Source organism: Balearica regulorum, chromosome 2, assembly GCF_011004875.1.
Source record: "Balearica regulorum gibbericeps isolate bBalReg1 chromosome 2, bBalReg1.pri, whole genome shotgun sequence".
Taxonomy (NCBI): domain Eukaryota; kingdom Metazoa; phylum Chordata; class Aves; order Gruiformes; family Gruidae; genus Balearica; species Balearica regulorum.
In genome coordinates, this window is record NC_046185.1 from 121,402,415 (window position 1) to 121,428,121 (window position 25,707).

General features: G+C 38.6%; 2 protein-coding genes across 6 annotated transcripts in view; one reads left to right on the forward strand and one right to left on the reverse strand.

Annotated features, from left to right (window-relative positions):
- The window catches only part of NEK11 (NIMA related kinase 11), a 97,784-nt gene extending 79,760 nt beyond the window's left edge, over positions 1-18,024 (reverse strand). Inside the window, exons 1-3 of one of the 5 annotated variants that reach the window (XM_075745667.1) lie at positions 17,850-18,024; positions 15,394-15,415; positions 13,641-13,895 (exon numbers count right to left, since the gene is read on the reverse strand). In XM_075745667.1, coding sequence (XP_075601782.1) covers positions 13,641-13,810 — 170 coding nt within the window. In that variant the 5' untranslated portion in view covers positions 13,811-13,895; positions 15,394-15,415; positions 17,850-18,024. Of the gene's footprint in view, positions 1-13,640; positions 13,896-15,393; positions 15,489-17,849 lie in introns of those variants that run through there. The other 4 variants (XM_075745668.1, XM_075745669.1, XM_075745670.1 and 1 more) reach the window with 4 other exon arrangements.
- On the forward strand, positions 17,993-23,405 carry ASTE1 (asteroid structure-specific endonuclease 1). The gene is made up of 4 exons (XM_075745665.1): positions 17,993-19,354; positions 21,324-21,534; positions 22,487-22,682; positions 22,968-23,405. The coding sequence occupies exons 1-4, from the start codon at positions 18,041-18,043 to the stop codon at positions 23,257-23,259; spliced, it is 2,013 nt and encodes a 670-aa protein (XP_075601780.1). The 5' UTR covers positions 17,993-18,040; the 3' UTR covers positions 23,260-23,405.
- The last annotated feature ends 2,302 nt before the right edge of the window (positions 23,406-25,707 follow it).

Here is a 25,707-nt window from a genome sequence, read left to right on the forward strand (position 1 = left end):
TTCTCAAAATGCACTCTGTTTATTGAGTAAACTGCAACATGAATTATTGACTAGTGTCATGGTTTTGCCAGCACAACTAGGTACATTTGCTTGCTGATAATGAAGTAAAAGAAATACAACTCCTTTAATGTCGAGAATAAATAGGTCTAATGAAATACCACAGAGAAGGTGTGCTCTAGGAATATATGTCCAAATTGGAAGGTTTTAATTAAATAGAAACTTCATTTTACACAGGCAATTGTTCAGTTAATTGTGGCCTGAAGTTAGCAAGACCTGCTGGCAGGTAATCAGTGTGCAAAGCTGGGAATTTATCATTCCATACAGTTTATATTTCCAAGTCACCCTTACTTCAATATGGAGAGTTGTGGTGTAACCCATAACTGTGTATTGTATTTCTACTCACTCTGACCTTTTAGGGCTACCTGTTCACCTTGGTAACTCCTCAGTACAAGTACCACCTGCAACTCCGTAAAAATGTATCACCTCGTACTGGCTCTGTAATTGGATCTAAAATTGGTCATAAACAATAAAACTAAAGGATTGCCTGTCTAATAAATGATGTCTTAAATTCTATTTATCAAATGGCAAACAGATAAAGTATGGTACTACAAATGGGGACCAAAACGAAGAACAGGCAGCTACCCTCCCTCACATACATGTCCTGCCTGCACAACAGCTTCCACCGTATTAAAACTGTCTGGGAAATTCAGTCACAAGGACACCATCTGCATACAGACAAGATAAAGTCACCCATCATTACTACTTCTCACAGTCAGTAACTGTCTAGGGTATTGCACAGTTGATGAGATTTGCACACGACAGCCAACAGTGTAGTTCTAAAATCATAATTTTAGATTTCTGTTGATAACTTCCACACTGAAAATATTGTATTATTGGAATCTAATTTTTGATATATAGTCCTGCCTGTCCCCAACTTAACTGCCCTTTTTGTGCAGTTTACATCTGGATATTACAGATTCCCTTTGATTTGACATTCCACTGTGCACATGAGGTACTCCTCATGTAAAGTTACTTGCCCGCTGTCAGGCATTACAGTTTCCTCACGTTTCCTTTCAGACCTCTCACGTTTGCACTTTTGCACATCCAGCTTTTATTTGCAATTAAGATACTTTACTGATTTTATATGGCACCCTGTTGCCTGGAATCTACTGCCTCACTTAGGTTGGTCTTCTAGTTCCACTGTAATTTTCATCTTATCCGTACCCATCATACATACAGCTATCCTTTTATTAATAATCTTACCAGATTTCTCTGCCTAGTGTCAGTGACTGGCTTTCCTGCAGTTTACAGCTTAATATAAAAAATTCAAATAATCATTCTTTCCATTTTATTTTATCAATTATATTTTGAGCACCAGTATCTGCATACTCAGATAATTTAAAGACATTCATTCACCTGTGAGGGAAAGAAGGAGCCGGTGAAACCATAAGATGCAAAAAGTCAGTATACACAAATCAGTCTTACCTAGAACAAATACTTGGTTTCAGTTAAGGAAAGAAACACTCACAGTAAATTAAGAGCACTTGATTTCTGTGGGAAAATCAAAGAGATTAGCACACTTCCGATGAAAAACAATGAGTGCTGTTTGCTATTTCTAGTTACATATATGTTTACTCATTAGCCAAAACATTTCAAACCTAAGTATTACTACACAGCTTCTTAAATCAAATCTTGGGTTCCTTTTATCATTCCCATGGCCATTACTGATTTATTAGTGAAGCCATAAACCCATTTCAATCCTAAGTATTGCTGCATAACTCCTTAAATCAAATGCTGGGCTTCTTTTGTCATCGCCATGGACACTACTGATTTATTAGAAAGCTGTAACGTTTGTCAATGACTGTTTCTTCCTATCCTCCAAAATAGCCTATTTGTGCTGTTCATGAATGTTCATAAACGTCGAGAACTAATCCCTGAGTTAACCGCTACGAATTCAGTCACTATATGAGCACTGTAATATCCGTAGATGGATTAAATATAATTTCGTTTTCCAAATAAGCACTTTAAAGAATTTACCAGTGCTTAAATATCTTTGAATGGTGATGAGATTCCATAAATTTACAAGTGAAATGGATGATTCACTTTTCATTTCCATCAGCAAGTCACAATTATAGCACCTACAAACATTTTTTTGAGCTGCCTAATTTCCAAACGCTCTAACATATGCGCTAACACTGAACAGTTCAGCTCATGATGTAAACAGTTTATGGTTATTTGAAAATTAACAGTTCCTAATTAGTATCCCAAAGAAATGAGAATATATTTTCTAGGACAAGATCATGAAAGAGAACACTGTTGAAATAAATTACCTTCAAGGAATATACAGCTTATATAATTTTGTTCTGCACTGAGCAAAATCTCACATGTACAAAGGGGCATACTTCAAATTATTTTTGGTCAACCATATGTGCCAATGTCGGAAAAAAATGAAATCAATAATTATAAAGCAAAGCAGAGTACTTGTGTTATCCTCCACAGAACTGAACAAGCCATATTACTACTGCACAAAATCACCATTAACATTATTTATTTAGATATTCAAGTGTATTTATTTTGAATAATTCTTTGGGACACCTTGGGTTGTCATCTACACTGATTAAAATTACAAAATAAAAGTGGATATTGATTAAAAAAGGAAGAATTTTCCTCTAAAGCCATGTTTTTGAAACCTAGAATTTTTTTTTCTCTACAGAAATGAAAAAATAAAATGTAATTACATTTATAGTCTATTTGTATGTTTCAGTTCTAAATCAAATACTAATAGACTGTGATTGAACTGAAGAAATTTGTGTCTACTCAGGAAAATTATTAATAATTATTATGGGGTACAGACTAAATACCTGTGAATGTACTTTTTTTTTTTAGCAATACTTTATCTCTTCATGTTGCATTATCACCATCTACTGTTCATTCATCCTTTTTTCTACAGCCTACTCCTGTTTAAGAATGTAATTAAATGTCACGCTGCTACTAACCTAAATGGAATTTGAGAGAGAAATGTGACAAGGACTAAATAATTTGTTTATTCTCTGTATCTTTGAAGACTTAATTCCATCAAACATCAAATAATCTAAACTAAACCAGGCATTTCTCTGTTGCCATTTCATTACACATACTGGATACATTTCACTATTACCTGCCCTCTGCTAATTAACATTCCCTTTCAGAAAAAGAAGATACCATTAGAGAACTAAAGCTTGGATGCAGCATTTTGTTTTTGAGCATTATAATACGATTAAACGTCTCACAATTGCCATGTTATGTTTCTTCACCTTGCAGCCTTGGGCTACAGAATCTGCCAAAAAGAATTGTGCTTATATAGGAATTAGTTTAAAATTTGAAATTAGTTTCGATTAGAAATTTTGAAGACAGACCCTCGTATCACCTGATCTTTTTTTTTTTACAGAAAACAGACAATTTTGAAGAACAGGAAGTTGCAAAGGGAAACCAGGCACACTAATAATTGCTATAAGAATGCATTCCATAGAAATGCAACTACATTCCCTCATGTAAAGTTTAATTGGTTCTTTGCTGCATGTAAATATATTTGTAATCAGAATTATGTTCCTTTCAATGTTGCAAGGATATTTATGTCAACAGTATTGTCCCTTCAGTGGAACTAATTCCCACAACTAATTTAAATAGTAATTGCTGCAACTTTAATGAGAAAACTCACTCTTCCTACATGTCTCTTTCCAGCAGGCATCGCCTTCAATGTTTATTTCTGATATGCATTGAATTATCTATGATGCAAAAAGGGGGGGGACGGGGAGATAAAGATAAAAGGATAGTTTATAGCTTTACAAAAGCATATTACTACATAGTCTACAATCAAAGGCAAAGGAAATGAAGCAATGCTGAGGAAATTAATTGTGTATAACATCTATTGTTAGATAAAAATCTTTTAATACTTTCTAGCCCTCCTGAGTATGATATTGTGGTCTTAGAAATCAGTGAAATATGGACAATTCAAAAATGAAGCAACTACCCAGCAACATTAAAAACTTACTTTAGAACACAGGAAGGGCACACCATGCATGTAAGAGAAACAACGAACTAGAAACTACATTTACTAATGTGTCACATAAGCACAACAAAACCAAAACAAACAAACAAAACCAAACAGAAAAAAAAGAAGGAAAAATACACTGACTGTCCAGCAAATCCAGAATTTATTCCACTTACTGCAGCAGTTTTCTCATTACAATGTACTGAATGCAACAAAGAGCCAGAAGGCTCATTCTGCATGGAAAAAACTATGATATCCTTCATGCAGACTTGCCAACAAGGGTAAACTGCCACAAGATACAATAGACAGGCGTATTCAAATATTGCAAGCACATACTATATCTTTGAGGCGGATGGTCACACTTTGACCCAAAGTAATAATGCTGTACCTCTCCATTTTCTTACTAAAGCTGGCTTACAAATGCATAAAAACTAAACACCAGTTTTAACAAAATGAATCAGACAGAAGCAAGCTCAAGGCATTTGCTTAATTACAAAATCATTAAATTCTGTCTCTGCCGTGCACCTCAAAGAGCCAGTAATTTACCAACAACGCCTTAAGCACAATTCTCTGCTCAATGTTGAAAATAATGCTTGTAAATACTTTGAAAAATGATGAACTTAACCATCAGCACCACTCACTGCCTGCACACAAGATCACAACGTGGAGGGTGCTGCAGCAGCAAGTTCCCAGGAGCTCAGCTCTGTGGGGGATGAGATTTAGAGTAAACCCAAGAAATATTTTCTTTAAGGAATTCTGCCTCCCACTCACATAAATTAAAGACCTAGTTAGAATACACTCCAGTCAAATGGACAAATCCCACTGAAAATGAAAAACTAGGCTATTTAGTCAAAGAAAGGTAAACTAAAAGGAGAGGGGTAAAAAAACCCAACCAAACAAAAAAACACCCCAAAACCCCACAATAATACCAGCAAAGCTCAAAAAGATGACTGAGCAGATGTAAAAGTTGTATCAGACATGGCTGCAAAGGATTTTCACAGGCACCTACGTTACACCAGCTGAACGAAAGGTCCTGAGATGTTCCGAGTACTCACCCTTTGATTTCAAAGAATGCACAGAATATCAGGTTTTACATTTTTTGAAAGTGAGGGAACTAAAAATTTTAACAAAGGAATTGCTTGTGCAAAGGCCTGCAGCATGGCTGTAGCTTTAAATTGCCAAATCCATCACCAGCATGGGCAGTATAAAATCTCACACCTGTGCCCCAATACCAAGCTACCCTGCAGTCCACACTAGAGACTCATCCAGCACAGGGACTTTACAAACTTTCTTACACTGAGCTCTAAATAAATTGTTCCAGTGCGAGATGGTCCATTTCTTGGGTTCGGCTGTGTTATAACCATCGATTTGGTTATTCTACCAATTTTAGCAGAGCATCCCTCTGCAAAGATGCATGTGCGTGTCTGTTTCCATAGCTTTGTGGCAGCTGCGCATAAGCGTAGCTTTACTAGAGAGAGGAACGCAGAGCTGTAGTAGGCTCTAACGGTAGCACCCATCTTCTGCACCTGTGTTGTACTTCGGTACTATCACATTCTAACTGCAAGGTAGGTCTGCAGCTCCTTAACTCCATGTACCAAAGGCCGGTGAAGAACCCTACAGTGCCACACTGGGCTGCAGGAAAAAGCTAGGCACAGACAGGGATGTAGGTGGTGAGGACTGAAGCATCCTCTCACACAGTCTCCAGTGAGAACTGCTTTGAATGAGCCTGATGCTATCAAACTGGTCTCTGAACCAGTACTGGCCTGCACCAGAAATAATCTGAAACAACTATGGCCATAGCTGCAACTGCCTACCAAAGTCAAAGCAAAACATTTACAGTTTCGCTCTCTCTGGCAACATGCATTTGCAGGTGTACTCTTAAACTAAGGCACAAGAGCATCAGCCACTGTGGCAGAGGTTTCAGCAAGGACTGGCTTGGCTAGGTCTTGGCTCCCGTAGCATCGTTCACAGAATGCGAAAGTCATGTTCAGTCACTCAAGCGGGAAGCTCATGAAGGCTAATTTAAACTGCTCTAGCTAAATCAGCAAAACTTCTCTGTCAATGTTCTTATTATCTCTTATTTGGGGCCAAGAATGACCGTACACCTTAGCAGCGATGGCAGCTCAGCTGATACACGGTAGGTAGCCTGGGCCTTACATGAAGAGGCAAAGGCACACTTGACTGAACTAAGCAAAAGATGGTTCACTAAGAAAAGCTCATTTAAAAATAAGCAGTAATCAGGAAGGTCCTATAGGAAACGCAGCTTTGTTCAGTTTCCAAGGAGATCATGAATATCTGCTCACAAATCTAAAATGACCTGATGAAGTCTAGGTTTAATTTCTAGTTTTCATTATTGAATGAGGAAGAAGAAAAAAGAAAATCAGCACAATTAGATGAACACGCACACAACTGGCAAGGAGTCATTTGTTACTGTTTTAATCATTCCAGTGTCAAATGAATTGGAATACCTTCAGAGAAGCAAACAGGCAGCAAACACAGGGATTTAACAACACAGTAATCTGCTGACTGTCACTTGGATGTTCATAAGTTACAAAACTCTTCCACCTTTAGATTTTATTTCATTTGCTATAAGAAGTCATAAATAATTGAAAGTCATGTGATAAATTATTCAGCTAAGCGCACAGTTTCCAAGGAATCATAGCATGACTCTGGATTAATGGTATAATGCAAGTCAGACGCAGAAGTTGAGCTGACACCCCACAATTACCACACACAGGAGCAGACCAGGGAGTTTGGCGCTTCTCAGCATGTGCTTTCCACCACGGGGATGTATAAGTACCTTGTGAATATTTATGAACTAGAAGTCCCTATTGCCTACTGTGTTCTTCAGCTACTTGCCCATGCATGGTTATGAATTAGTGAAATTTAACCCAGAGCTTCACTTGGCACAATTGATTAGGACATTTATTATCTGTAAGGGATAGCACTGTTCTTCAAGACTACTGCTGAATGTAAATCTCTGAAAGACTTTAACTGTTATAATTAGCTGATAAACCACTCACGGGGACTGGGATAGAAGTGACTACAAGGATATTACTGTTAGCTGTAAAAATGCTGGTACAATCCTGCTACATTCTTTATATAAAACAAGTTACCTAATTATTTTGGGTAGGTCTAGGTCCATGATGTCCAGAAACAAAAGCAAACTCCTCAAAAATTGACACAGACTTTTACAAAATCATGAGTGAGTGAAGAATCTGGAAAAAAAAAATGCAAAACCAAACCAAAACGAAACCAAAATCCCAAAACACTCAAACACCTGCAGATGTCCTGCATTTTCAAGATGATTTGCAAATTGAAGTAAATTTTCTCTGAATGTACCAATAAAAAAAGGTGACAATTCATTTACAAAAATTCATGTAAACTGTTTCCTAGACACAATATTGAAATGCCTTCCTTCGCTTCATCATTAGAGATTGCATTTGAGCAGATCATTGAGATAGTTTTATAAGACAGTACTGGCTTGATAACTGGTGAGCTGCTAAGTAAGTTTCACTTGTAATTTTTCCAATGAAATTGGCATTGTATCCACACATAGGTGTGACTTGAATTTCCTATCAAGTAAGATCTAATAAGCTTCAAAGGACTTATATATTATATCTTAGCAAAGAACTGATGGTAGATATTAAAGATCAAGTACACTGGAAAGTTGCAGAAGAGTTCATAGTTTAATTGTCCCACCAGCGTTTCCAAATTTTTCCAACTGTCCTAAGTTTAGCAGCCTTGTCTACCAAGGAAAAAACTGCCTATCTAGCAATCACTACTCAACCTAGGGAGTTACCATCCATATTCAACCAAATCTGTCAGAAGGGTAGCAATTTCAAGATCTTAAGGTGACTTTTTTTAATGATCTGAGTAGGAGGTGCAAGAGCCCTAGTAACCCCTGGATCTCAAAAGTTATACATTGTTTGAGCTGCCAAATGGCCAATATTACATATACCAATCATTTCATCTGTGCATGTGCTATGGGACTACCATAGCTTGATCTGTCTCTTTTCCAACCACTAATTAGAGAATACAGAAGGAAAACACATATATTGGAGGGATATGAGAGGGAAGGGAGAAGCTGGAGCTAAGATTACAGGAAGTAAAAGAAAACAGGGGACATTCCAGAAAAAGGAATGTTGTCATAACAAGTGTGGTGAAAAAGCAGGGCTCCTTGTGGTGGGATAAAGGGACAGAGGATGCAAGTCTCCAGGAAACTAGGCTTCCTTCCTGCCAGGCACAGAACAGCTCGTTTCCAAACTACAGAACTTACCCCCATGACATTAGGCTCTAGATGAGGATCGAGCATCTACAGTATAACTAAAGGTTCTGCTAGTATTTAGCAAGATCAAGATATCAAGGAATGATTTCTCAAGTAGCAGCCCAGTTATTTTCCTGGCATACCACAGCCTCGCTGCATGAACACAGGCAAACTGTTTAACCTGCCTGTTTATTGTCCATTTGCAAATTTGATAAAAATACTTCACAGCTCTAAAAAGTATTTCCACATCCCGGAATGGAAAAGGTGCTAAACACATGCAAAGAGTCCTTCTAAACAGACAGTATTCCACAGTGGGCATACATGGGTCTAGAAAAGTGACTCAGTAGCACTGTTTGTCCTTTGCTAGTAACACTAAATTAATGTAAAGAAAAAAATGACACTTAGGTACAAATTCATTACCGGAGCAACTTAACAAAAGAGGAAAATGAACAAAAATACATAAGAAGTAGTTTTTACCCAAATTAATTAATTAATTTACCATTTTTTTCTTCTTAAAAGAGTCAAACCCAGAGCCTCTAAAAATTTGTGAAACTCCACTAATGGGTAACTAGTGATGTGCATCCCCATCTAACATGCCTAAATTCAGCTCAAACCCTGGAAAAGATTAAAAACCACAGCAAATATTTGCAGGAGCATCTAATCCTTATTTGGACTCTATTAGCTAAATCAGTTTGCAATTTGAAATAAAGATTTGCCAAAGCTCATTTTAAAGACTACTAGAATGGAAAAGCAGTGTCAACATTAAGCAAATCAATCTCAGTTTTTATGAGTGTACAGTGCCTGGCTCAAAACCAGAAGATTTGCAAATATCTAACAGGGAAAATGTCAAATAATACACAAACCAAGCCATTCTGTGTAAATTGGAATTAATGGTTTTGTACAAACATGTCCTTTGCGTTTAACTGACTTTAGGGTCTAAGATGATATAAATTCTGACCATAGTTCCTTCCAAAAGTGGGGGAAATTGATGATCTCTCTCTCCTGTGTGGATTGTCTAGTACATGAGAACTTTCTTTCATAGTGAAGAATCTCCCAGGTTCTGGCCTTTCTCTTTATGAGGGCATTCATTTTGTTCTCTACTCCGCTGTTTTCACATAAATTGCAGGAACTTCCATCTTTGAGATGTTTAACTCTCTGCCATACTTGATGAGAATTATCCAACAGGATCAAAAGCTCTTGCAGAAGATGTACAGCAGATGGCATAACTTTCTACACAAACATGGAACACAAAAGTCACCTTCCCTAGCCATAAATCTGAAAACAAGAACTTGCATTTTTCTTTTTAGAACATTATTATGAAATTCAGAAAAAAGTTACTAATCACATGTCTACACAAAGCAGATATCTCAGAATGAGGTAAGTGTGATTCTTACGTCTAACAGCCAGTCTGAAATAACCCGATGGTGGCACCATGTCACTGCAGAATACTAATCACGGGTTTGTTTTCTCCCTCTCTATTGTGGATAACATACCTTGGAAAAACATAAAACACAAACAATACCAGCAGAGAAGCTATTGGTCAGTAAACTTAAATGTGAGCAGAACCTACGAAAGCATATTTAAGAACATATGATTACTTGCAACTATTATTTTCTAAAGGAAAATGGAGTTCATTGACACAAGAAGATGTATTGTATGACCAGGGATCTTCCTGGCTTAGGCATTCAAGTGTTTAGCTACCACTGTAATTGACAGCTGGTTACACCAGTAGATAATTTTCTAGTTGAGATAGGGTAAAAGGCCAAAGCAGAAAAAAAAAAAAAGGTTTTCAGAGTCACCTAAAAAAAAAGAAGGCAAAACTATAGAAATCACACAGGACTACAAACATAAAAAGTTACCAGAAAATACAATTTACAAAAAATACAAATAAGGAAGTTAAAGCAACAGGCAAGGAACATGTACGATGCAGCACTTAAGGGACCTACAGTAAAAGACCTACGTATGCTGCTAGTATTGGCTGTTTTGTCACTGGTGCGTACTTCTAAGAAAGGCTGGCATTGCTGGCCTGAGCTATGTGAATGGTTTTACGTGAAGTCTGTTAACTTGAGGCATGCCCCAACTAATCAACCCTCTCTCCCTCCCAACTGAAGCAACTGTGTGCATAATACTTCATTCACCACAGTTAAGATCCTCTAGGGGTAACAAAGTACAAGGCATGCCCAAAAAATTTCTAAAATCATGCAAAAGCTTTGCTGAGCGCACATGAAATTACATGATAACCATTGTTAGTTTCTGCATTAACTCATTCTGTAGACATCGCACTAATGGAAAATTGAAAAAGATATCCTTGAACAGCATCTGTACCAATATCCAAAATGTCATTCTTGGGAATTCGTATTCTTATGATTTATTCCTATGCTCTTTCACAGTACTTTAGACTATAGCAATATTCAGGAAACTACCTGTGGCTGAGTTCACTCTCCATATAACGTTTGTCTCAGCATGTTCTAGATCATCCCTGAAACAATAAAAATAGGCTTCTAATTCTGCTGAGGTCATTCGGCATCTAAATAGCTCAATTCCTTCTTTCTGCCAAAGTGCTTTCAGAGCTGTATTAAGATTTATTTATTTTTAAGAAACATAATCACCTATTTTTTCATTAAAAGTATATATACTTCCCAATGAAAAATATAACAGAAGCAGTAATCAGTACAGTTCCATAACAGATTATTTTTTAATTTGAAAGTAGTGTTGAGAATGTGACTTCTAGTATGTTTCCACCTTAGAACTCCAATACTTTTAAATAGAAGAAAGTGTCTACACTCTATCTCATTATGCTATCTGAGCTTTCATGTTCACCTGGGCCACTATTTTTGTCATCTATTAGCATATAAGTGATAGAAAGTTGGTGGAATCTGCGCTTCAATCAACATTTGAGGCTCAGAAGGAATAAATAATAACTGTGATACGCAAGTACCCCCTAGTGATGAAAGGACAAACTACAGTGTTCCATTAGCACTGGCTTATTAAATATCGTTGTAGTCACAAAGAGACTGATAACAACAAAACAAAAAGAATATGTCATTTGATACTCAGCCTCTGTCCTGAGGATGGCAGAGGACATGCTCAGCCCTATCCCTAACAAAAGACAGGCATGATATGCTGTAGACAGTGAACGTTTGTTCAAAACACAGTCACTCAGAATTAAAGTTCTCAAAGAAAAATCCTAAAGAAAGGAGATGATAACTACTTAACGGTAAAGCACACATTTCCCCCCTCCCCCCCCCCCGCTTTTTTTTTTTTTTTTCTGAGGTTTGACAGCTTGTGCTATAGCAGCACTTTTCACTATACTGTTAATATTCTAAGAATGAGTTCAGTAATAGCTGAAGCTCAGGTAGTTCCTGTCACCCTGTATGCACGATAAATTATTTTATCAGAAAATGAAAATGACAAATACTATCTATTGGTTTTAATGAAAGTTTTCATTAAAGCACATTTTTGTAGCAAACTCTAGTTAAGGCTAAGAGAGATCCAAAAGTCTTACAAGCCAGCTGGAAGAAGCTAAGAGCATAGTGGCCTCTAACCGTAATCCAAGGAGCTGAGAAGCTGTAAATTGATGTTGAAGGAAAACAAGTGAAATAATTATGTCTTGGCTGCACATTTATTAAAGCAATATTGCCAAGAATGCATTGTCGTAAATAGCAAAAGTGAGGCACAAATGAATCAGAAAAAGCTCTTTTATCATATAATTGCTCATTAATGTGTCCATCAGTAAGAACCAATAGACACCCATATTTAAAGGAGGAACGTATTTTTGGCTGAAAAGCACATTGATTATATGTTTCAGACTTGATACAAAAAGCCTCACAAATTCTATTGGATAAATCCAAAAATATTCACATTTAAATCTCACTTGGTGTAAGTATCAAACCACTAGACAAACACAGCAGTACGCAACTACTGTGTTTAAGTGACTTTAGGGTCTAAGATGATATAAATTCTGACCATAGCTCAGGAAGGCCACTCAGTAATGCATCACCCAGGTACCTGACTTCAAATTCACGTACTGAAGTGTCAACAGTCTGAAAATGTTCTTTTGTCTTTGTGGCTTCAGAATCCTAAAGGGTTTATCAACCAGACTGAAGAGACCTGTCCAAATTCAGGCAGGTAAAAATAAAATAAAATAAATAAATAATAATCAAGATTTGCTGGCAATTTAAAAAAAAAAGTTAGGTATACAGCAAACGGAGATGTGTTTACTGGAATTTCTATAACTATTCCTTCTCAGGTCTCATTTAGACAACTCGATGATAAAAAAATAGGACATCAATACAGTACAGTTTCTTTTGAGACCTCCTCCAACAATCTGAGTCCTTACAATGCCACAGAATCAATTTCTGAAAGCATCCACTTAAGTGTTATCAAAGCACTTACCTACAGTAAATAAGTAAGAAATCATCAGGAATGAAGAGGCAAGTCCATTAAAATATATTCAGAAATTCAGACATTTTCATGCTCCCTTTAAAGGTTCCATGCCTGAACTGGCCTGTGTAACTGAATGAAGCATTGTAGAGATAGATATTGCTGTAGCCAGACCTGATTAGATCAAGGATTCCCTTTTTCCACATTTTTTAAAACAAAAACATCATGTTCATGAAGACGGATAAGCGTGGAATGGAAGGCAAATGCCCAGCATTTTAGTAAATTTTCTGATGAAAGAACGTCAAGAACCAAGTTTTTAAAATATAAAGACCTCAAAAATGAACAATAAAATTATATTATACACACATATATTATATATTGACATAATTATGGAATGATAGCTTATAAATGACAAAGCTTTAAGCCTTAAAAACAATTTTGCTACAAAGACGAGGAGCAAATTTGTTAAACTTGGCACATATCTTTGCCCTGCTTCTTGTCAGGACAATGATAAAATTTACCTCGGTTCTGAGTGAATACAAGGGTCACTTCCACAGAGTGTATCTTACATCAGCAACTTGTCCAAGGCATGACACCGGGGAATGGGTAAATTACATATATTTCTACTGATTTTATTATTTCTTACAAAGCTTCAGGAGTGTACATCACTATGGAGATGAGGGTCTGAGATGTTCTATCTACCTCCACTCTGTCTTGCACGAGTAAATTAAAAAGGACTTAGAGATAGCTGATAAACTATTTCAGACAAAACCAGATTCAGTTAGAATGCTGAGTCAGCATAAATTCTGCTTCTATCTTATGTCCTCACTAAAGTTAAACAGTTAAGGCTGCAACATAACACCAAACTGAGAGGTGAGACACAAATACAAAGAAACGATCTACAACACAAGAAATATGTTCCAAACATTTTTATTTAAAATACGTGAAGGGCTTACTTACAATTCTTCTCCTTGTTTTGCTTTTCTGTCAGAAACCAGATATACACTTCCAAAGCTTCCATTGCCGAGTTTCCTCTCAATAGTGTATCTTCTTGCAATCATAGCATCTGAGCAAGCAGAATTAAATCTGGCACCAGCGACATGCTTAGCAGTTTCTTGAAATTTCAGCATTTCTGTGTAACAGAAACTACACAAATTTCTCTAGAATATAGCTTTCAAATTCTTTTACTCTTCCATGGATGTTCACAGAAAGCACCTGAAACAGAAAAAAAAAGATTTGTCAATGTATTATTCTTATTAAAAATCTTCATTTAATTCTATGGCAGTGCTTATAGCGCTCAGCTTGCAACAAAACACAAATTAAGTGGAATCATTAGTTGCTAAGCTGCAGGCAGCAGACTTGATAAAGAAACTCCAGATAATGTAGATGTTACATAGTCAGCCTTCCTCTAAACCAACCTTAAATGAATTCACTGAACTGATAACACAGGGCAAATGAAATGCAGGTGCTTAAATGCTAGTTTATTTAAAAATTCAAGTGCTTTTTGCAAGACAACTACACCTGTATTTCACCTGACAGTTCCCCTAGATACAGCACTCTTCCTCACCACCTGTCTTTATACCACCACAGTACCTGACACCAAAAATATCTGCATTTTAGGATACCAAATTCTTTTTTTTATATATACTGAAGCATAATCTCCACCTGTAATTTGAGTTCGCTACCATCAATAACTACAAAGTTGTTTGCTCTGCTCTTTCATTTACCCCTCAGATTTCACCATCTGTTTAAGTGCTGACCTCACAGCTTCTGCATGATTCACAACTACTGTCTTCTGCAAAATAGAGCTTCATGGCTACCCACAAGTCTACAAGACTTTCAATAAAGCCCAATTCTTCCAAAAGTTCATTTCTCCTTCACTGTAATAATTCTTTCCTGATCCATCTTTCTAACAATTTAGCTTTGATTTGGAATTCTTGTCTAACTGAGGTCCTAATTCTACAAACACAGGGACTGCAAAGGCAAACCTCTAGAATTTCTATGGTTTTCAATAACTGAACATGAGTTTAGAAAAACTTTCTTTACTCGACCTTCCTCATTCCAAACGATAAAGGGTAGGTGTTTCACTGCACATAATAAAACAATATTGCTTTTGTTACCTTGCCTTTATATAATGCTACCTGCATCATTTGTGCTTGAGGAACCTTTGGAACAAATGAAGATGTTGCAAGATCCTACAATCAGTGCAACTGATACTACTATCTATCAGCACTGCCTGTTGCAGTGCAGCGTGCCCACACTGGATTTATTCACCATAGCATTTTAACATCAATGCAAGCACATCAAAATCTGCTTTTTTGTTGTTGTTTTGGAAGAGAAAAAGACAAAAATGTATAACTGCTGGTTCCAAGTCACTATCTTCACTTCCTAACAAATGCAGAGACTAAATGAAGATTACAAATTTGTGTCTTGCAACAACAGTGTGGGTGCGTGCACAAGAATCTATTTTAATACCCATCTGCTGAGCTGCTATCACACTGTACCAAAGAGCCTGACATTGCACTGTCACTATATTATGAAACACAGCCAAATTTTAACTAATACAAACCATCTTAACAATGATACAAATCCTGTATGTTTTTTAAACAAAAGCGCTCCTGAGATTCTGTTTCTGTATTCTCTTTCCAATAGCAAATGTGACAAAAATTTTGAAATGCAAATGCTAAGCAAAGAATGTCAGCTAGGAAATTACCTCTTTGTAACTCCAAATCTGTCTGAAGAAGTGTTAATGGATCATGTTGAGGTGCAGGGAGGGCAGGAAGATGAACTCCAGAAAATATTACATTGCCAGTTCTGGAAAGTTTATGTATTTTTCATTTACTATTCTATTCTCCTAGGAAGTTACTGGTCTATGGATGGCTTCATACATTCATAGAATCACAGAATGGTTTGGGTTGGAAAGAACCTCAAAAATCATCTGGCTCTGACCCCCCCTGACATGGACACCCTCCATTAGACCAGGTTGCCCAAAGCCCCATCCAACCTGGCCTTGAACACTTCCAGGGAGGGGGCATCCACAACTTCTCTGGGCAACCTGTTCCAGTGCCTCACCACCCTCACAGTAAAGCATTTCTTCCTAACATCTAATCTAAATCTACCTTCTTTCAGTTTAAAACTGTTACTCTCTGTCCTGTCACTACATGCCCTTGTAAAAAGTCCCTCTGAATAGAATAGCTTTGAAATACATAACCTATAGAAATAACTACACTTACAAAAACTGCTGAGCTATCTATTCCTTTTTCCTGGAGAAGAGTCACTTAATGCTGCTCACCTTCAAATTTTCATACTTACTTGGGCCCTAGGAATAGATCACAAAGCTTTATACCACAATAAAACAGAGATACTTGAGATCAAGTAGCCCACTGAGTCTAATTGTTGTGCTTTCTTTCCAACCCTGCCTCTCACCTGCTACTCTCTATGCTTCAGTTTCCCTCTGTATATAATAACAGTAATAACTATCACATGACTTTGTGAAATGCTCTAATATGTACTGCTGAATAGTGTTGTAAGGCAGAGGCCAGCGATTGCCATTGTGGTGTCACAGGCGTGTTTTAATGGCACAGAAGAGATGGATTGCTGAGCCACTGCATTTGAAAGAAATACCCTGCAAGAGTCTAGAGCCTGACTCAACCATAAGACTGACTGATTCTTTGAGAAGTATATGAACTGGCAGCCTCTCCCACCTGACTCATACCTTTAACCCAACCTTCCTTGTATTTTTTTACCAGTGTCCATCTTCTTTCACTGATCAGGTATTTCCCAAGCAGCAGTACATCAATTGCTTCCTTAAAGTTCAGAACAGCTAGAGACAACTCAAAGAAATCAGCTCTCCAGCCCAGTATATTTTCTTCAAAAATCCCAGTATACCCTATCCGGTAACACTCTGGTAGACAGTTTATGTTCTTAATTTTCTCCCCACCCCCATCCTGGCAGACTGCTGATGCCAAACTAATGCAATTACATTGTCTGGAACACTTTTTTAAATTTTCCTTCTTCCTTGGCTAGAGTTAAATCTCCTTCCTCTTTTTTGTTGTAAAGCTAAAGCAAAGTTGTTTAGGGTTTCACAGTTCCACCCACACACGCTAAGTGCACAGCACCTCCACTTCTTCTCCTGACCTTCCTTTGCTTATGTAAGATACTGTTTTTAATTTCCTTTACATAATCTTCAGGCTTCTTTAGCAACGGCTAACATACTCCGACCCTTTCTACCTCCAAGATGAACCTTTCTTTGTCAATCAAGGCCATTTTCCAATTCTATCATATTTTCTTTTTATTTGTTAAGAACCCCTGTGTTACATTAACATTTGGCCCCCCCCCCACCTTGCAGTACAAATTCCAGAGTTTTTATATTTAAACTCCAAATATCCTCAGTATTTACAACCTTGATTTTTTTTTCCTGCCAATGACTTCACTAGCCTGCTCCTTTAAACTTTTGAAAATAATAATTAAAAAAAAAAAAAAAGGTATTCCTGGGGTTTTTCCCCCCCTTCATTTAAAAGAAAAAATCCAAACCAAAAAACTCCTGAACACTGGCTCCACTATTTTTTTCTGCAACATCTTTATAAACCTAGCCAACTCTAAAGTAACATCATCTCAGTTGGCCCAGTTTTTTACTGCTCCCAGAGAAAGGATAACTACGAAAGATTTTATTAGTAGTGCCAGCAGCAAAGGAGCTTGCAGGTGATGGTAAAACAAGGTCAAATGCATTCGGCTCTCAAAGAGGCTAATTAATGTCTCCCTGACGCACATTCAGGAAGCGGAGATCCCCCAGGATAACCTCAGAGATGTTATTAGCTCGTTAGACTCAAAACTCACGCTCCGAGGGCCTGGGGGCACACACGCAGGTACGCAGTGTCCCCGCTTCCCCACCCAACTGCCCTCACAGAGGGATGAGGGCGGCACGCCTCCATCCAGCCCCGCCTTCCTCGCCCCCCCGGGGAAGGAGGTGCTTCCCGGGACCCCTCCGGACTCGCCGGCAAGGTACGCGAACTCCCCACCGGTTTCTGCCCCTCCAGCGTTCGGCCGCTAAGAGCCGCCTGACAGCGGGAACTACCGCTCCTCAGGGTCCTCCGGCTCCCCTCGGGATGGCCTGAGGCAGGGCGCTGCCAGCCAGGACAAAAGAGGAAACGGCCGCAGGCTCCTTCCTACCTCGCCCGGCCGCTCCGGCGGGCCCCTGTTTGCGGCTCCGTCGCTAGGAGACGCCGCGCACGCGTACTGAGAGGCAGTAGGCGGGAAATGGAAAAGGAGTTCTGATTGGAGGAGTCCGCCTGTCGCTCCTAGCAGTACTTCCGGCGGCGTGGCGCCGTTCCCGGGCGCGGAGGGGGGTGCTTGCTGCCGCCATGGGCGTCCAGGGGCTGACGGGCTTCGTGGAGGAGCGCGGGGCGTTCTTCACCGAGCTGCGGGTGAGGGACACCAAGCTAGTCATCGACGGGAGCAGCCTCTACCACCAGCTGTGCTTCGCCTCCGCCGTCGATTTCCGCCGCGGCGGCGATTACGGCCCCTTCGCGGCGGCCGTGCGCGACTTTTTCGGCAGCCTGCGGACCTGCCGCGTCGCCCCCTTCGTGGTGCTGGACGGCGGGCGCGGCGCCGACGACAGGAAGCTGCCCACGCTGCGGAGCCGCGCCGCCGATCGGCTGCGGGCGGCCCACGGCCTCTCCCGCGGCGACGGCGGCTGCCTGGTGCCGCTGCTGACCCGCGAGGCCTTCGTGCAGGCGCTGGGCCGGCTCGGCGTGCCCTTCGTGCAGTGCTTCGCCGAGGCCGACCGGGAGATCGCTGGCCTGGCCAACCGCTGGGGCTGCCCCGTCCTCTCCCTCGATAGCGACTTCTGCGTCTTCGACCTGGCGGCCGGCTACTGCCCCCTGAGCCACTTCCAGTGGCGGAGCGTGTGCGCGGGAGAGGGGGCGCAGGGCTGCTACGTTCCCGCTCGCTGCTTTTCCCTGGAGAAGTTCTGCGGGCATTTCAGTCAGCTGAACAGAAGCCTGCTCCCTCTCTTTGCCGCCATGAACGGGAACGATTACATCGACCTGGCAGCTCTCCAGGTGTTCTTCAGCAAGGTGCGCTCGCCGAGGGGGTGGGCGGCGGGGAAGGGGGGGAAGCACGTCCGCCTTCAGGGGCTTCTGAACTGGCTGTCGCAATTTGCTGAGCCCACCGAGGCTGTCGACAACGTGCTGAAATACCTTAAGAAGCACCAGAGAGAGGAGATAAGGGAGCTTCTGTGCACTTCAATGGAGGATTATACTCCGTCCGACGTGAATCTTGAGGCCTTTTTTCAGAACGGCAAGTACGACTGTGAGGCAGCCAGGAGCTCAGACTTACCGCAGTGGGTACTTGATGCTTTGGCAAAAGGTAAGCTGGCCCCATTCATCAGCGATGCCCTGATACTAAGAAGTACCTTCCTCCACGTTCAGGTGGAGAACATGCAGAGACCTAGCGCGCATAGCGCAGCTTTGCCCATTCGACAAGTTATCTATGGATTGCTTCTGAAAGTATCTCAAAACACTGAAGCTGCTTCTCCAAGTAAGCAGACCAACGAGCTGCCAGTTGTATGTGAATTTGACAGACTCCAAAAGACACTTAAAAAAACATTTGTTCAAGCAGCAAGCATACCCACAGATTTTTGTGATGATCATTTTCCTTTGGACAAGTTAATGGAGGTAAATGGTTGTCACAACAGATCACAGTTAACAGTGTTTCGTGAGTGACAGAAAGTAGTTGGGACTCATTTGCCAGCTGGTCGCTAAATGTGATGCCACCTCAGTAACTAACTACTTAATACAGAGGTTCCTGCAGGGCTCTGAGCTTGGCCTGTGATACTTGAGAAGCTACGTAGATTGCCTTCATCTTCTGTCCTTTCCACATCCCCCCCCCAAGTGTACCAAGACAAATTATATGAAAAGTTGGTTGTGTGCGTATGTAATATTGCCTAAATTTTCCATTCTAAGCCCTTCTTTCATCCTATGTATTGTTACACTAATACTTGCTTTTATAATTGTAAGGAAGAAGCTCAGTTTCATGAAATTTAGAAGAGTGCAATTTAACACTACAAAACTTAATTTACGTTTCATCAAGCTATGGATGTTTCAGAGCAATGTTCTGAAACAAAATCTGAGCCCTGACCCATGCTTTTTTTTTTTTTTTTAACTAAAAATCGTCATTATTTCGTGTATGAATCCTGTAGCTGCCCAGTAATTTCACCTGCCGCAAGTTTGTGTCCTGCTAACGTGGACCCCTGCTGCTTGCCAGACAGAAGAGCAGCTGAAAAACCACTTGTAATCAAAGGAAAGTTGTACTAGGTTAGTTGCAGTCACCATTAGCAATTCTGTATATTTACATTCTAATGATTAAGACGGTAACTCTTGCTGTGAAGGGAAGGTAATCTCCCATTCCCAAAGTTGCATAACCGAGGTTTTGTTTGCAGTAATTTCTGAAACATCTGGAAGTGCAAGCTGTGTCTTTTAATACTGCATATTTAAGCCACATGCTCTATCCAGTCTGGCATTCAGTTCAACTGTTAACACACCTCTGTGTGCAGGCCCTGCTGTGTTTTTATCGCTTGCTGGTGGCTATTTCATGTAAGAACCAAGTCTATCACTGCTGTGACCATTAAATGCTATAGATCGCTGTGGATCCAAAAGCCTACATACAGGTTGTTTTACACAGCTTATTGTTACAGGCCTTATAAATGAGCAATATGCAAACACTTAGGAGTTTGAAAAATCATGATTTGGGATTTTAAGAAACATTGACTCCTTAATTTGGTCTTGGTATGTATGCTGTTTAATGAATTTGAGCTTCCACTGTTATAACAACTCTCCTTACTAAATATGTGGGAATTTTAATTCAACAGAAGGTCAGAATAAAGGTTATTCTGCATTTAAAGTGCTCGAGGCAAAACTGATTTCAGTTTGTCTTACACAGTGAGGATGTCTGCTTAAGAATAGGCAAAACCATCCTAATCTAGGTTCACAGAGCACTCAAATTACAATTGAACAGCCTGCTGCAATTCTACTGCATGCATGAAGTATGGACAAAGTTTATAATACCGTTTTTTAGAAGTTAAATAGCACAACAAAGAGGGAACGCATGCTAGGAATGAATACATTGCAGGTGAAAAATGCAAGCTTCACACTTAAGATTTCATTGTGATTACAGGTAAGCGTAATTTCAACATATCAAGACCAGACATCACCATTACATCTCACGAAACAAGGGTAACTTATAAGAGGCACAAAATGAAGGTTTTTATATATATTTTTATATATATGCCTTACCAAAGTAATCTTAATGCATTATGGTTACAAGATTTTTCCAAGCAAGTCAGCTTTTACATAGGAGTTTAAATTTAGTCACCTGATTTGAAGACAACTGGCACCTCTTGAAATCTAACCTCAGGCAATTGTAAAAAATTACTTTTACATTTAACTGTGTAGTTTTTAAAGCTCAAGTAGTATTTAAGTTTCATAGATAATCTGAACAGGAAATATTTTATAATTAATTTAAAATTTTTGTTGTAAACATGAAGTACTAGCTAGTTTAAGCACAAGCTTATTTGTCTTTTGGAAATTGCTCACACCTTATCTCTTACCTTTATTTTTCCACTCTGATTTCTTAATTTATTTTCAGATGCCCATGTCATGCCGTCAGATGTTTTTTCTGGAGACTCTAGGAGTGAAAATGAGTTTCCTAGAGTCTATCCCCAGTCACTTACAACTCCCTATTGCTGTAACATGTTACTGGATACGTTGTTCAGAGCCAAAAATTAAGTTGCATCACTTAAAGGCTTTACTTCTAATGATAGTATCTGGAGAACTGCAAAGGATAACAAATGATCCAGGTATGTCTCCAAAAAAAATACAATTTTAGTTGTTCAGCTACTATGAAAATCTATACCATAATTCATTTTTCCTCATTTATGGTGAGTTGTCCAAATTCAGATGAATTAACATTGATTTACACTATATCCTGAGGTGTCATATTTTTTGCATTGATACAGAGCAGAGAAACAGTGCTAGCTATCAATTTAACATTTTATATAGGTAAAACATTACTTTGCCATCTTGTAAAACATTAACTTGCATTTATAAATGCTTTCTGTAGGACTAAAAGATTAATTTTGGTATAAAAGTTACAAAAAAAATAAGCTTAACATACTTATGCATCAAAAGAGAACAACTACTATTGAGGCATTCTGATTTACTTTTTTTCCTCACAAGTTTTTCTAAAATCATCTGTACTTAAAAATGCTGAGTTGCACAGGCACCTTTTGTCTGCCTGTGCGTTGCGAGACTGTGAAAGTACTAAATTACCACAGAAATTGTTTCAGCAATATTTACACCTATTAGAGTTATGGTGGCATTTCCTCTAGGAGTCCTTCATTTGATGGCAAAGATTACACATGCCAGGGTTAGACAGTTTCTTTAGATTCTAGTTTATATAGATTCTAGTTCATAGGAACTGGGCTGATGTGGTTGCCACCTGCTTCCCCAAGTGGGTGGGAGCAAGATGGCAATCATGTTTGGAACTGATCCGCTCACAGAACAGTGTAGCAAATGACCTAACAAATAGAATTACCGAATTTACAATTTCAGATTCTCATGGATATTCATACTTGAATCTTTACTCAATTTTATATCTTAAAGTTCTGTTTGAGACATCTGAAAACATTACTGATGCTTCCTGTGAAATAGAACTGGAGGTTTGAAGACCCTATACATTGCAAATAATAACTTTTGTACTGTTCACAGCAGAGCATTTATTTGCATGTCACTTTTTTATTTATAACCTAGATACCACAGTTTTATGTGCTGAAGATGACAGTATTGCATATAAAGAATTTCTGAAATGGAAGGAAAAGAAATTGCAAAATAAAGACTTTGATTTAGATGCTGCGCACAGTTTTTGCCAGTGGCAGTGCTGTCTTCAGATGGGATTGTATCTCAACCAGCTACTTTGCACTCCTCTCTCTGAGCCAGACCTAAGCAGGTAAGGATGTTTCAGAGATCTGTTTTCCACACAAGCCCCCGATGGAATGCATTCATGTGTTTATTTTCTGCACCAAACTCCTTTGGCCAATTTTACTACATTTGAACTCCCTTCTTTAAGGATATTAATATGGAGAAAATATGTAGTAAAACAGGTATCCCTTAGGAGTCTGCTGTTGGATACTGTATGTAATTAAGATATGTTTTTTCATTAAGCAGCATGTTTCTGTACCTGGCCTGCTGAGGTGCAACTCTAAATGAGGGATTCTCTCCTTCCTTTGAGCAGGATTTACACTGGGACCCTTGTGCACAGACTGTATCAAGAACTTAAATCAAACCCTTCAGTGGAAAATCTGTTTAGTTTATCTCCAAAAATGACTCGGCTTTATCAGGTTTTGTTAAATACAGTGGAGTCAACTGTATCTCCAGACTTTTTTCAGATGACCAAGGCCAAGTCTGAGTCCTGCAAGAAGAAGAAAGCATCTAATAAGAAAAAAAAGGTTATCAGGTGTGCTATGTCAGAAACTCAGCATTTGTGCAATGTTAATAGGTTTGCATCACTTGGAGTGGATGACTGAAAGCATTATTCCTGGATTAACTTTTAATGCCATGCAGATGGAAGAAATTATATTAAAATGTGTGACTATTGGAATTTGCTCAGGGGAATTTTTTTATTTACTTGTTTTTGTAACTAACACTCTTATAAAAGCGGTGCTGTATAAAAGTTGTGGTGTTTTGTTTTTCTTTAAATGTCAGTCTAGTTGAAAATGAGAGCAAAGTTGTTCAGCATTTCAGAGCTGGACTATTTTAGAGGATTTTTTTTCCTGAACATTTATAGTTACTATCCCTCTATCTCCCTGAACACTTTTAATTTCAAAAAAAATCCAGTTTTTGTGTTTGAGGAACACAGTGGTTAGTGTTACAGATCAGATTAAAATGAAAACTGATGAGTTTAAAAATACTACGGAATCAGTCTTTAGAGGTAGAGTATTTGTCCTTTTGGGGAGAGCCAGCTTTACTCAGACAACTAAGTTGTGCTTGCAGTATTATAGGCACGGAGCTATAGTCTGGGAGAAACTTCAGCTTCTATTCCCCCCCCTCCTTTGCTACGTTTAAGAGTGAAATGCTTACATGCACACACATATCACAGGGTAGTAAGTTGGCAGGCTTACTAATTCAGAGTAACTGTACAATCCTCTGCCGTTAACAAACTGTTGTCATTTGATTTAACCTTTCTCTGACAGCTATACTAAAATTACAGACCTGTTTAACTTGCCCCGATGTACACTAAGTTACGTGACAAACCCTTACTATCAATATGGTAATACTAAAAAACAATTTATATTTAAATAAATCCTACATCATCAGTATTTCAGTGCCTTGTAATAGCTAACTTTCCAGCAAAATTAGTCAATTTATGTAAGTGCTTTTGTTATAAAACCATTGGTTGTCCAGTGTCACATGAAACCTAATTACTACATTTGTTTTGTATTACTTTTTTCCTCAAGAATCCATATAGCTTTTCTTACATTCAGGAAAATCATGATTTCCACCTCTAATCATTAAAGCTTTGCTCATTACTTACCAGAATTCAAGCTTGATTCCTGCATCATTGTGTGCTAAGTTTTCAGTCCTGATTACATCCCCTATCTGACAGCTATCCACATGGAAGTAACTCACTAGATCTTGTGACTTACAGGAAGGATCTCTGATACCATACAGCTAAGTCTTGATACTGCCATAATACATTCGATGAGAAAAGATTTGTATCATCTATTCCATTCAGGAGAAAACAATTTTTGAGATCGTCTGTGGTAGTAGTATTTAAGATTTTTTTCCAGTACGAAACCTGCTACTTAACTACCAGCAGATGGCACTTACACTCAACCATACAACAAGTTACTAGAATTTCACAACCCATTTCTAAATACACGTCTATTTGCAGCAGTCTACAAAGTCGCATTTCAATCAAATGACTTGAAGGGTTAAAGTTCTGTATTTTAGTAACTAAAACTTACATCCTTAATCATCCAAATCCTCCTCTGATCCACTATGATCCCATGTTTCATTTTACCAAGCTTGTAGTTGCTTATAGTTTTTAATCATCAAAAATAATCACATTTAAAATAAGTCTTCAATATAAAAATACAGGCATGTTTGATTCCACTTCATTAGTGCTGTGAGAAGACAGATCTTTATTTACTCTGAATCCCATATTGGAAAAACGCTGGCAAACATAAATTCTTGATACTTGTGAAAAGCAGTATCTTCAATTAGATAGTTTGGAAGACTAGGATAAATTCAAATACTCCACTTTGGGATAAAAACACTGCTATGATCATATGGCATTTTGAGAATACCTTTGGGAGTGCCAACTCAATGATTAAGAATTACTCTACTGGAAATGTGTTCTCAATGCAGAATTCAGCTGTTCTTTGTTGCTGATAAAATGAAATACACCTCACTGCAAACACCAATCCTGTATGCCAAAGAAAATACTGATTCTAGGGGTTACTATGCAGAATTCAAATGAAGTGATCCAGTTTCCCTTTCTGACTCATTATAGGTTTTCAATCTTCTTTGTAGGAAAAATAAAGGGCCTTTACTTATAAAAACTGAGAAGTTCTTTATTCCATGCTTTAGTAAGAGCAACTTAATTCCTCAGTTGCTATTTTCACCACCCCATGCCTCAATTTTTGTGGAAAGATCCCACTATTGATTCAACTGTCCTGGAAAAAAACCTTTCCAACCTCCTGTTAGGTGGTAATGATCAAGAGTGGAGCAAAAAAAAAAAAAAAAAAAAAAGGGCAATGGAATTCAGCCCAAGCATTTTTTATAAATAATGAGATTGAGCTAGTTGAATTACTTGTTTCATCCTCCATTGGAAAACACAGCACAACTTAGTTTGACATATTTAAAGTGAATTGCATTAATTAGGTTCACCCTGTAAGAAGGCAAACATTGTTCTTAAGAGACTGAAATTTTATTTCTTGTCTAGACTGACATACCTTATTCAGCAGGTGAGA